This window comes from Dermacentor andersoni, chromosome 6, assembly GCF_023375885.2.
Source record: "Dermacentor andersoni chromosome 6, qqDerAnde1_hic_scaffold, whole genome shotgun sequence".
In the NCBI taxonomy this organism is placed as follows: Eukaryota; Metazoa; Arthropoda; class Arachnida; order Ixodida; family Ixodidae; genus Dermacentor; species Dermacentor andersoni.
In genome coordinates, this window is record NC_092819.1 from 44,445,211 (window position 1) to 44,459,294 (window position 14,084).

Sequence of the window (14,084 nt, forward strand, 5' to 3'; positions counted from 1 at the left end):
CGATCTTTCCATCGGGACTACAATCTCAAGACGCATTCCGGACGGTTAATTGTCGGTCCCTTTAACCTCTTTAAACTGAAACTTCACCTCAGCGCTTTTTTACTATTGCTTCGTGCATCCTACCGCGCACCGCTACCGCTGCTTCGTGAGCCAAGCTACCCTTAGCTTCCCAACTTCACTTATGCGCCCGCGGCGCAGTTGGTCCGAAATTCAAGGTCCCACGTTATTCGACAACGGGCTGTGATGTGTTTGTTTCTTCAGTCCTCTAACTTCATTTCATCGCTGTCATTACGAAATGGTGGCTATCTTTGTTTGGGAATTACTTGAACGGCCTATAGCGACGATATAATAGTGACGCTACGAATGGTGCAGCCGGAAAGTCTAAATGACAACTACCGCCGCAAGAAAAAAAGAATCAAGGGTGTCCCACTCGAAGGGTTGACTTTCGAGCTACCCAAAAGACTGCAATATCTGCTTGTAACGTGTTCTGCTCTCGTTTTGACTTAAAGGTCGCGTTTATTTTATGCAATGAAACCACTTAATGAAACCGATATATGTGCAGAATGGCACTCACTCCTATGCAGACCATTACAAAGGAATTGCATTGCCTTCCACTCATCATCACTGTGGGTTCAAACTGAAACATTGTGTCACGTGTTTAAAGCGCTTCGTAAATGGCGTTGGGAAAGCTGCCGTGGCTGTGACGTAAGCGCTCGGCTGGAACTACCAGGTAACTTGGGATCAAGTATCCTAGTAAAACCTTATGATTTGCCAGGCGCTCATTTTTGTGAGATCTATGCGGTACCGGTCGCGCTCGCCACTTGAAACCAGACATGAACCCACAATGCATTTAGCAGTCAAACCAGCCTCGACAGGTATGTACTGTAAAGTAGCAAACCGAACGCTGATCTGATGATGATGTCCTTGATGAGTTTGGCGCTTACCCACTCATCTGGTTGACCTCCCTGCCTATCGTCTTCTTTCTTGCTCTCTTCACCTGACAAGCGAGCATAAATAATGGAAACAACTTGAATTGTATGTCGAGTGTGCGTGAGCGAACCCGGTCGTTCAACCGAATGAAAGATGTGCCCTGAATGAACTTTTGAAATCGAAATGGTCAATGTTGTTCTCTCTCTATTTTCCCCCGTCTCGAATGTCCAGGTAGAGCAGGTGGGCAGACATGTACACTGTTCTATTCATCACCCCGGTCAGAGCTAGTGTGTGCGCAGCAGCATGTTTGAAAATAAACAGCGACAGAGAATAAATTACTATGGGCTACAAGGACGATGATGAGTTTTTTTTTTCAGAAAGTTTATCCTTCACATGGTCTGAAATTGGTCGCCGCTCCATCGCTCTTCCACTGACATACATTACGGGAAAGGTGTTTCACCTGCATATTTGGTTGCCATTTCGGAAAGTCAGTCATTTCTGTTTCTTTTTAAAACGAGTTGTGATACGCTATTTTTACTTTGTCGTGTTCGTCGTTGGTGTGAGAAGCTGATTAGTGGCACCTGATAAGGCGAAATTATGACTCTTTGAAGGGCATGAACAAGAAGAAAACAAGATAGATCTACGACGGTGACCTTGCGACTGTGACATCCCGCTACAGAACCCAGAGCCGCATGTTCGAGATTTCCGACAGCGACAACCACGACCCGATCTGATAGGGATGCTAAAACTTGCGTTCTATCAGATTTTGCGTTCTAGCAGTTTGTGAGCCCCACAAGTTATCGCAATAAATAGGAAGCTATCTACCGTTGCTTCTCTCGGAGGTCCGGTGGAGCAGCTTTGGGGCGTACAACTTTGTCAATAATCCTTAAAGTAAGGTCACCCAAGGGATGAAGGAGTTAATGAGTGAATGAAAACCTCATCTCACGTATCGATGCTGAACAAGCAGTGTTCGTTCACTGTTTTTCTTCAAAGAAACACGCTGCAAGAAATCGTGGTTGCTCCAGCTTCGAAGACATGATACGTCATTACTGCATCTAAAATGGCCGTAATATCTGCGAATGCCTTGTTTTACCACGCATGTTGAACCATGACGTCAGCCGTGGTTATGCATAGATAGCCGCACGCACGCACACATGCACACACACACCAAAAAACAAATTTTTCATAGATCACTAAGGCCTGTAATTAAGCTAAATTGGTGAAGTGCACTTTCCCAGTGCCAGGCACGTCACTCTCATCGTGAATGGAGTCACGGTAAAAGAAAGAAAAATAAAGACAGAAGAAAGGGCGGAAGACGTAGTGAAAGTTCTTGCGCAAGTTTTTCGTGATGTCTTGAAATTCTGACAGCGTGTGCTCGACTAGGGGTGCAAAATTTCAGGAAATTTTTAGCTGCAGGAAATAAAATGGTGTGTTTCCTGCTTTTCGCGCAGGAAATTTTGGAACGTTTGGTAAAAATCGTAATTGCAGCAAGAATAGTTCATATTTGTTATTCCAGCAATAAAAAAAGAATCGCTATTCCTAACAACACGCGATAATGACGCAGAGAACGCGAAGATAATGGAATGATCGCCTGGTTCTCTTTCACGAAAGATTGTTGATCTAATAACTCATGAAAAGGGAACCCTAGCAGTGGTGGTGGTGGTGGTGGTGGTGGTGGTGATGATGATGATGACGACGACGACAACGACGATGATGTTTTGGCACATACCCAATCACGGGGATTGGCAATGAGTCGGGCAGGTTTTACATGTGTTAAGCGAATTAAGACAACTGAAAAATGTACTGCCGTTTTCTTGTCGTCGTCGTGTCTAGAATCGAATGCCTGCACAACAGAGAATGGAAAGCATGCATAATTGCATGCGCAGATCTTTAAAAGAAATTATGGGGTTTTACATGCCGAAATCACGATCCGATTATCAGGCACGCCGTAGTGAAGGACTCCGGAAATTTGGACCGCCTGGGGTTCTTTAATGTGCACTTAAATCTAAGCACACTGGTGTTATCGCATTTCGCCCCCACCGAGATGCCGCCACCATGGCCGGGATTTGATGCCGCGAGTATGTGCAGATTTTAATGCACTCTCTGTTTCGCTTTTTCTGTGTGGGCAATAAACGAGGGAGGGAAAAAAATTGTTTTCAGTATTTCCGGATTATTTTCCTGCCCTTGCATCTCTACTCGGCACTAGTGAATTATTAATCGATAAACAAGAAACCAGAACTGGCATTCTAAAGGAACAAATGATTCAGCCTATATAGTTGTGCGAATTTATTTACCGGCATAAAAAATTGCCTAAATGTGTCAACCTACTTTAAAAAATCGGTGACGTCGCAATAACATATCAGCGCTGCGGCTTGGGAACGCGAGTCAAAACTGAAAATGTCGCCCGTCATTTTCTCCGCCAACAACCAGCCTTATTAAGCAAACGCAAATCCAGTCTTGAAGAACACCTAAACCAAACCAAACTTAGTGATGTCATTTAGGTTCCCCTTCAGGCTCTCCGTCGAGTGACCCCCTAAAATTGTTGCTCTGTCGCATGTCTTTTACGAGCCGAGTCTTCCACCAGGCGTTCAAAAATTGAGTGAGCTACACCGTTGCACCAGCGAAGAAAGGTCGAGTTAACTAAAGCCTGCGCCACATTCGCAGGATGTGTTGTTCGTCCGTGAATTACTGCTTCCGAATCAGTGCAACAACCCCCCCCCCTCCCTCCATCCCTCAACCCTCCCCCTCCTCCCTCCTCCACCGGCTCAAGCTTCAAGGTTTTTCTCTTTCTCTCGCTCATTTCCCGCCGCGATTTAAGCAAATTGCGGATCGTAGGCACCTTGGCTGCTCCAAGCCCACAAGCGAGTCGCGACCTTGGCACGTGTAGGACGCGCCTTGACTCAGCGACAGTTCTCTTACGTGAGGCGCTAGCGTTAAGCTCACCCAGCGCGGCAGTCTAATGCCTCGCGCATACCGCAAACCTAGACAATGGAAAGGCGTGAACTTTTTTCTTTTTCCTCGTGCCCGGAACGTGCGCGAACCACGTCCAAACGGGCCAGCTTAAATATGAAGAAGGGGTTTCCTTTGTTTATCTTTCCTCGCGACAGTGGGAATTACGCACGCTGGGTCGTTTTTGGATCGCGCCACTGTTTCAGGCCATAATGCGTGTGATACCCGATTATATACGCACCGCTTCAGACGCCAATTGACGCAGTGTGCCCGCCCCTGTCTGAACTGTGGTTTTCCACCCGCTATGCGAAATGCACGTAATCAAAAAAAAAAAAAAGGAGGAACGAATGCTGAATGGATTCTTTGACAAATGGCCGATAGTACTGCAGAAAGCAACGCGATAATACACGTTCAAATTGTATGTACTGGCCGAATATTAACCCTCGTTCGATTTCCTCAATATCTCCATAACCATTACCAGCTTCTTCACTCCCCGAAGTTGGCGCAATGCATATCTATTTTTCTTTCACTCTGAAAAAGGTATCTGTGTTTCTTACTCAAACTCCAAGCACTTTTATGATGCTACTGATACGTCTTACACAACTGCTTCATTGCTAGCAAAAGTTACACAACTTGAATTCGTAACGATGTTTTGCAAAACACTTCCAGTTTCACAAATAGCGATGGTAGAGAACGGACACACTTTCGGTTACGGAATGTGTGTATACATAAGAAAATGATTACGAGAGCTTCACGCTTGGTGGAACATTTGAATCGTAAGGCAGGATTAGTGTGTTTTTATACAAGGACAAGTTCCCCAGTATATTTAACGTCGTGTAAAGAAGTATGCCGACAGAAAACGAGAAGCCAAACACGTGCAGTTGGCGCATTGCCAATTTGCACCGTCTCTCAGTGTTGTTTCCGGTAGGCAGCTTAGCAAGACGGTCGAAACTACACTTAATCACATACCTAACGATCTGTGAATATCCACTTGGCGAACGTCCGTGAGCTGATTGGCCCTAAATTTGAGGGTCAAAGAATGTGGGCGTGCCCTGGTGGTGGGATTTAGACAGTGCCTTCAGATAATAACGTAAATGTCACAGAAGCTTGCAATATTTCAGGATATATCCAGGAAGAAAACGCTGCCTGGATTTTGTTTTCAAAAGTGTACGAAAAATGGCCCTCTCGCGCGCTATCGTATGCTTCGATGCAGCCTCATTTTATAGCGACGGTAAGTGGACGCATTTTTACCACATCAATGCGTGCGTTTTGCAGCGGTTCTCATTGGTACACTTTCTTTAACCTATTGCCCTCGTTTCATATTGAAGCACTAATGTTCACTGAGCGATCGCTAGGCAGCATTCGATTAAACGAGAAGCGAAAGTGTCAGAATTTTTCACGCGTTCCGTGCCTGCGTTTTTAAGCCTTTTGCATTAATGCTGAGGTTCCGGCTAGTTTGTACTTGTGTACGACGCGCAGAATAAAGGACGTGTCATAACTTATTTTGCACTATTACGTCTTAAGTCCCGGGCTCGAGCCCCGGACTAGGGCGAATTTTTCAACTGCAAGGCTTTTGTTTCGAGGAACCCGTGTGGGTTACCTTTGCAGCAATTAGCTACGTTTGGGTGGATGTCTCATTTTCCCTTTATTAATTACTTCTCTCCACCTTGCGTTCCAGTCGGCAGGTGGTGGCGCTGACTGTACATTCTTCTTATACATTCCTTAATTTTACGCGCGCTGAGCCTTTACTGAGTTCGCCGGCGACAACTGCTTAAAGATGTTTACCTCGTTTCGCACCAAGGTGCTGTTTGTATACATCATTGTGTCAACCTGGTGCGATCGCTCTTTGATAGGGTTTCCTGTTACCACTACAGTGTCGCGTGTACGGACGGAGGCACCAAGAAGCTATAGGGCGACTGCTGCCTTCAACCCATGCTTCACAGCAGAGTCGACGTTTTCCGCGAAAATCTAGTCGCGGTCCTTCGTTGCAAAGCTGCTCGCCGTTGATGCTGCGTGCAGGAAAACATCCGTGTGACCGACACACCTTGTATTCTCGCACGTCAGAGGGATACCGCCCAGCTTTTGGAAGAAAGAGCGCAACGCTTAGGGCTGCCTCAAATTTCGCACTCATCCGCCCGACAAAGCAAATGTGCATTTGCTGCCTCAGTCCGAGCCAAGCTGTACACAGGTGCGTTGTTTCAGCCGTGGCACAATATCACCGAGTATTGGGAAGCTAGTGAGCGCACAGCGCGTGTGACGACTCCTTGGTGACACTGCTCAAGAGACCCAGCAAAAAAGAATGGCTTACTTCTCCGGGGCAGAAGGGCACGGAAGAACCCGGTGATGCATGTTCTGAAATTCATTTATTTATTGATCCACTCATGAACTGACTGACTAATGGATGGATCGGCTGATCCACTGACTGATCGATCGACTGATTGATCGAGGGACTGACGAATCAAGTGACTATTCGACTGACTGACTTACTGATTGACCTATTTATTTATTCATTACCGATTGATATATTTTGAAATATCGGAAAGAAATACCCTGACTGACGCCTTCCCCACAACCATAAATTATCGTATGAAGACGCCTTGAAAGCGGAAGACAATCCAATAAGGCATTTTCGTCGTCCACACACAGATCCCAGTGGTTCGGTTAATCTCTCGGCGTCAGTGCTGGGTCCGCCCGTCAAGTCACTCTCATTTTACGTTATCGAGCACAGCCTGGACCAACGATATCTGTTTAACACACCTTCCTCTTTTTCTTTTCCTTTAATGCTAGGGAGTCTCAACGCAGATAGAACATACATTTAAATGAGAACGGCGAGAGGCGGGCAGCTGGAAGCTCTATCGCGTTATTGATTTCGCCACGTCAGCCTTGGCGATGAAAAAAGTTGATCGTCCTACGTGGCGTTGCGGCTGGAAGTGTAACAGGTGTTTGCTACATGGGTTGATGCCTACCTACACAGCGTTTTTATTCTTTGAATGACATGAACATACAGGAAGATGCTCGTAGCAGAGATTGGTGCTGCCTACTCGTTCTCAAGTAATGCCGGCCAAATCAATGTCATTATAATAGAGAGCGGAACTTCTGTCGTTGTGGGTGGTAAAGCGAGGCTAATTTCAAGCAAAAAAGAAAAAAGACGAAAGACACGCCGAGTGTCTGCGTGTACGTCTCACCCCTTCTTTTAGTCCCTGTATTTTGCACTGTGTTGCCATTGTTAATGTCGACTCAACTAGCCCACGCTTCCGTACGGAAATATTCGTGCCGTGTCGCGATAGGCTATGCGTCAGAAACACAGGAAGTGACGACTGACGAGCATTCCCATTACAATTAGAAAATTCCATCAGGTATCTGTAGAACCGCTGGGGAAATGAATAGACGAACTTGATCATCCCTCTATTACAACAATAGAGGGATGATCACACTTGCGCGCTGCGCGGCCCGCAAGTGTGAGCCACGATTTCTCAGAAAACAAGTATATGGGACTGATGTTTGCTCTTAGGCGTACGCCTTTTATCTTGCACTCGCTAAATCACAATCGAAAACAAAATTAGCATTTGTTTTTCTTCTTGCACTCAGTGCAACTCATATTTCGCGAAGCTTGCAAGATAAAGTTGTTTCCTTCTCCTCCGCGAAGCATTGCGAGCCTTCCTGTGTCTAACATCGAGCCGGCTAAGACATAACGCCTGCACTGTTTCACCACGGAGATCGTCTTCCGGCTCGCGTTGGCGATTTATCTGGATTGCCAAGTCGCTTCCTTCAGTTACAATACGATAAAGGAAGCTCAGCTTAGCACGAGGCAAGCGAGCATCATAATCGCATGTTTTTTCTATTAGCCGAGCTTTCCTTATTTATATGTTTTTTTTTTTTGTAAGAGTATAGCGGCCAGTGCATGAACTGAAGATAACGTTCCTCGCATAATGCGAGCTGGTTTCCATCTTGGCCAGTTTTGAGGCAACAACCTCTTGGCCAGTGCTTGCTAATTCGTAAACATAGCGTGTAAACAGTATCCCGCCTACATTACTTCCACGCAACAATATAGATATTAAAAAATCTACATACAAATGGGTGCAGCCATGCTCCGTGCAGGGATGTTTTGCAATGAGTATCTTAAACCCACGTTCGTGGACGCACGTGCTACGTTTACGTCTTCAACATGCATAAAATGCAAGCGTTATTTGCTCCTCTTTTTACCCCTGTCCAGTCTATGAAGAGAGACGTGTGCACTATTTAGCCATTATTCATTATGCACCATTTCTGTTTTACGTTGTTACGCCTTACACATGGACTTGTATTGCCAGAAAGCCCTTGCACTTGAATTGTTCGTAAGAGCAAATTTCAGGTAATCGCGATGCTGAGAATATTGTTAGCGAAGACGGCCAGTCCTTGACGCAGACCAATTATGAACGAAACGTTTGTTTCTTTTTAATGTGCAAGCATGATATGCCCCATTACGCGAAAATCAGTAGGCGTGACCGAAAGACGGTGTCACAAATGGCTGACGGTGCAAAGAGTAAAAACACGTAAAAAATTCCCGGATTGACGTCAAAGTTAATAACAACATTGTTTATTTTTCATCGTCACACTGATAGACAAAAGCTGCTCTCCGTAGTGGCGGCTTGACAAAGGCCCACAGATACCTCAGGGTGGTTCCCGTAGACAAAGTAAATTAGCGGCTTCGAAAAAAATTTTGGTAAGTTTCGGTCTGGGTGAGAACCCAATCCGGGGCCTCCGGAGTGCGACACCACGGTGGCTCTACAGTTCTGACTGACTAAAGGTGTGGCCTAGTGCGTGCGCCACTGGTCACGTGACGGCGCAGCCAATGGGGAGGAGGTGGCGCCACGTCATGAGCGCATAACACGGGCGCATTCATGGCGTTCCGAAGTCTACAAGCGGTATCACGCTTTCGCATTCCCCACACGAATTCCCTTTTGCGAACGTCTAATATGCTTCACATTCGCTTCTAGCGTTTGCTTGATCGCTCGTGATGACGTAAGTATTGATGATGTAATAAATGCCACCTCAATATTCCGTAATGATAATCAACGAGCGCGTAAGAAAAGGTACAAATAAATAGCTAAATCGGATACATTCATCATACTGTAGAGCCTGACGTGCTGTGAATATAACTGGAGGCCTGCCAGTCGGCTCAACGCCAAGTCATGTGTGCTTCTATGTTCGTTTAATGCTTTCTTTGATTGTTTAAAGGAAAACATCATTCGCATTTATACGGGCGCAAAAAAAGAATTACCGATGACAAATACGGTCAGGATGGCGCCATGGCGGCGAGGCTCTCCGAAAGCCTCCTTTATGAGGCATTTTACTTTCTGTAACGTAAACTTGTGTGTAGAAGAAGCTGGCGTTATGAACAATGTTGGAGACTTCCTTTTTCTTAGTCATTCAATGCACAGTAAGCGTAGACCGGTCCAGGAAAGAACTAGCAATAGTAAAATTAAATGTAAATGAAGGTTTCAACGAGCCTACACAACTTCCCATGAGGCCTTCATTCTTGGAGTAGCGGCTCTAACAGGGTAGCCGTTACTCGAATCTGCCTCCTATTAATAAAATCTGAACGCGTAGAGGACATCGGCTGTTATAAATTCGGCTGCCTCTGCGGAGCTTGATACGCAACCAAACAAGAACAAGCAGGCTAGATGAGTTTCAAACGAGCACATTGTACATCACGACACATACTTTAACAGCCAGGCCCAGCAATTTCTTTTCTTTCTGCCTCGATACTCGTCTCCTCCTTTGGACAATTTTATCGCAAATTTCATCAAAATGCGCCTGTTTATTTTTTTGAAAAAGAACAAACCTATACAAGTTAATGATGTCTCAAGTCTGTTATAAGCACTAACGAGCCCAACTTTCTTATCTAATTGCGCAAAATGTATACAAATATCTGCCGATATTTGATGATGTCACGTAAGTGTCTAATTTCCTCGAGCGTTCATTTTCTGTTGCAAGGGTTGGCTGGCGGCCTTAGACGCTAGCATGCGCCTAAAATTATGTAAATAAAGAAATGCAGCGAAATGCAAATTCGAAAGCGTAATCTTAATCCGCACGTCTCTCAAGTATCATTCCCGTCGCGTAAATGTACTCGCAACTTTTTAAAGTGTCCTCACTGAGAAGCGGATCTCGCTAGGCTTGCGATTACTCGAACTTATTTCTAAAATCTAATCGCGTATGTGACATCGGTAGGAGCCGTATGACACACCATTCTCTGTGTCAGTCGGATGCACAGATAGGACAAGAAGAAAGTTTCTGAACAGCCCCCAAACTCGACGTTTGTTGTCCGAAGTTATCCAACCCTCTGGGACATCAAAATAATTATGTATCGTTCTGCAAAAGCAGCCAGGGATCCCACCAATGATAGACGTTAAGGTTGTCGACTCAAAGATTTGAACTGAACTCGGAGACAGAGAGAGAGAAAAAAAATTATTCACGTTAGCTCCCGCTCTTTCTCTCTCTCTCGCTCACTATATATAAATATTATATATAAGCTGCAAGAAACAGAAGCTAAAAAATTTAGGGGTCGGGGGAGGAGCGGGAACAAGCTATGTTATAAGCAAGCGTCCTAGAAAGAAAAAAAATATTGCAGAGCTAAATTTCACGCAGGTTTTCATTCATAAGAACAGTTCGTCGTTGGCCATTGGCTGCTCTCATCAATAACAGGCTTGTTATCCCAATGGACCTCCAGCAACGGTTGTTATTACGAGCCACCCCAAAGCACTAATCACCTTTCCCACGCTGGGGATCTGAAGCTATTCGTCACAAGGGTTCAGTGACCTAGCATAACTTCAGAGAAGACCGCCGAAAGAACAATTCGCTGCACAGAAGAAGAAAAAAACATACCTTCGTGTTTTGAGGATTATCTCGTTGAACAATGTACAACAAGTTTCCGCTAACTCCGTCGTATCACCAGTGCAGGAAGCTACAGCGGTGCGAGTGTTGTAACACAGCTGCTCAGATAATGAACGCGGCAACATAATAATAGGTAATTATTAGTAATAGTAATAGGTAAGAGCAACCAGACGGGTGTCCGGACTGCCACCCCATATGCGCAGGGGAAAGAGGGGTTGAGGGATGAAAAGAAATAAAGTAGCGGGAGGGAGGAAGTAGCAGTGGGAACATGTACGAATGAAGGTTGTGGGTTCGATTCCCACCTGCCATAATAAAAAGATTTTCTATCATGACCACTTTTCCTCGCTATATCTACATTTAAATTTAAAAGCACAGCCAATTCGGGCTGCTTTCTTTGAAGGCATTTCTCTCTTCTAACTTATCAGCGGCCCTTCCGCTGATAAGTCGGAGGGACCGGAGGTTGGGGATGACGTGGAAGCAACTTTGCTCAAAATTTCACCGAACTGTTCCCGCGACTAGTTATTTTTTTCGCTTCAATTATTGGTTTCGCTTAAGTATACTTCCACCTAAAGCCTCAGGGTCAAAACGCGGTGCAACCTTTGCTTAGGCTGTAGGTTCGCCGGCAGCGGACTGCCTCCTTTTTCGTCATCGGGCCCACTCGATAAGACTGCATTACAATTGTCATAGCACTTGGACGAATTAAAGTAACATCTCGTAAGAACAGAATGCCTGCGTTTCTTGAAGTGGGATAACAGCGAGAACTCGCACACATTTCAATTGGCACGACAGCGACGCTCAAACGGCTGTTCCTTTTTCATGTTATTTTTTTTTTGTCTTCGGTAGAATGATCTTGAATGGAAGCGCTGGCCTTCCTAGGTATTTTCGCTGCAGGTAACAAAACGTATATGCCTTAGTGTTTAATACTTGAGCTAAAATATCACTCAGTATCCAATGAACAGCAAGTTGCTGATAAAATCACAACTATAGATATGTGCGAATGCATTTGAGTGAATGGGAGAAGACTGCTCCCCTACTCTTCGTTTCCTTATGCTGCAATTTTTTTTTCGCTTGTCCTCAGGATATATCCGTAAGATGCGTAAGGCTAGGCATTTAACGAGGCTTCTTTCATGCAAGGACAACTTGTGGCCACCGACCGTCCCATCGTCGCAACGATCGTTTCGTTATCCCGTCGATCGCTATAAATGGAGGCGGGCGAATATTGGAAAATGAAATGTTTTTACATAAAGGAATATCTGCGAATTTTTGGTGCATATGTCATCGTTAGCCTGCAGCGTGCCTGTCAGTATACTTTCGTGTGCCAGTTGGGCTGGTTCAGTGACTATACAAAGTTCGGCTACTGAGCAGAACGTCGCACCCCGAAGTTCGGCTATTCGCGGACGTTAGAAGACTATAGAAGAGGATAGAAAGCTCTACGGGGCCGAGCACGCCTGTGACCAATCTATGACAGCAAAAACGATCAGCGGATTAACATTTTTTTTAACTCACTATTTGCAACCTCGTAATGTGCTTGCATAGGGATGTCTTCAAGTGATCTAACCAATATAAGTGGCGCAACGGTGCTGTCCCCAAGCGATTTAACAGAAAGAAATGACTCGCCGCAGAGTACATCTATCGTTCCACGGGGTCAAGGGTTCGATTGCTGGCGCTATCTGCGACCTTTTTTTCGAGGAGAGAAGAATGCAAATGCGCTCTTGCGCCGACTGGGCTCAGGGAGCACACTAAAAAGAAGAAAAAAACCTTAAGTGGTCAAAATTTATCCGGCCTCCGACCCTACGTCAAGTGTCACAGCCAGACCGTGCCTTCCCACGTAGGTCGAAGTAATTTACTTGAACAGTATAACAGTATCATGAACCAACTGGCCCCGCAAACCGCACTACTAAATTCTTTAGAGACTTATGCGCGCACAAAGATAGGACGTTGAACGAAGAAGGGACACACATCAGAATCATATAGGTACAACGAAGTCGCTCTAAACCGTAATGATTCTGCACTACTAAACTTAAGTTCGCAGCAAAAGAAAGCGCCGCAAAAGTTCATAGCGTATGAAAGAAAAGAAAGCAAGAAAGAAACGGCTGCATCACAATTTCCCTGGCCTTCGATTGCTGCCAGAAAGCCTTACCGGCACGTGCAAACGACGCAGCCGTGCCTTGGCTTAATTAAAGCTAGGCCACTCACCCGGTCAAGCGCGGCTTGCTGCGAGGCCGAGAGATCACCGACGTAGCCGCTCATGACTGCCGGTCCGCTGCCACACGCACCGCTCCCCGTCAAGTGACACCGGCACCGCTGATTCCAGGCGGTTCTGACGGCCTTCGGAGCACGCTAGCGCCGAGCGAGTGAGCGCGGATCGCGTACACGCGAATCAGGCCTCCGAGTAGCCCGCTGGTTCTGCTTCCATCGCTGCTACGTACGAGCCAAGGTCGCGGGCGCGCTTGCCACTCGCGCTCTCCCGACGCGACGCTCTCGCCCTCTTATTTTCTTTTCCCTCGGGCGCTATTGTTTGTTTCGCGCCTTTTTTCCGCGATGCGGAAAATGAGCGACGCGATTTAACAGAACCGGGAGGGACCCGAGGCTCGGAACCGCGGTATTGCGTCAACTCGGTGAACCCATATCATTGCGTTTCCCGTGGCAGAATAACTATCCAGAAATCTTTGACCGGACCTAGCCCAGGAATACAATCTCTTGTACGCGGCGCGCGAGCTGTCGTGCACGCGTGCGTTCGTGCGTGTCTGCGCGTGTGTAACAGCGCCCAGTGACTCTATAGCAGGCATATCACAGCGGACTTATTCGCGGTCCGCTATCGCGTGTCTATGTGTTATCAACCATTCGAGGCAATCGGTGGCGTGTATGCATAAATCGCTGAAAACGCATAGAAACGCGCGATGGTGTTACCGTATTACAGCGAATTTAAGCATCTCCTTTTAACAAAAATGTGTTTTTTTCTTTATTCTATTTACTGAACTGGTTATCAGAAAGTAGTCTAGTCCTTCAAATCCCAGAGCCTCCGATTCCGTGTCATTATGGAGATTCTCCCTCGCCCATTTTCCCTCCCCGAAACTTCTCGCCTGAAGGCGCAGATCAGAGAAACATAACAGAAACGTGCCATTCTGACAGCAGTAGATAATTTCCGATGGTTTACCAGGCGCTGTCACTCTGCCCCAGTTCAAGGTCTTCTTGTCCACTTTATTTCTTTCTTTCGTCATATCGCATCCTTCATCGCATCCATTTATTTTCTTAAAGGCACTTCTTTCTTTCTTTCTTTCTTTCTTTCTTTCTTTCTTTCTTTCTTTCCTTCTTTCTTTCTTTCTTTTTAG

At 45.9% G+C, this 14,084-nt stretch overlaps 1 protein-coding gene across 1 annotated transcript in view; it reads right to left on the bottom strand.

The window, feature by feature from the left end:
• The window catches only part of LOC126522001 (SEC14-like protein 2), a 50,246-nt gene extending 37,058 nt beyond the window's left edge, over window positions 1-13,188 (bottom strand). The window contains exon 1 of the mRNA XM_050170771.3: window positions 12,949-13,188. Coding sequence (XP_050026728.1) covers window positions 12,949-13,002 — 54 coding nt within the window. The 5' untranslated portion in view covers window positions 13,003-13,188. The remainder of the gene's footprint in view (window positions 1-12,948) is intronic.
• Between the last annotated feature and the right edge of the window lie 896 nt (window positions 13,189-14,084).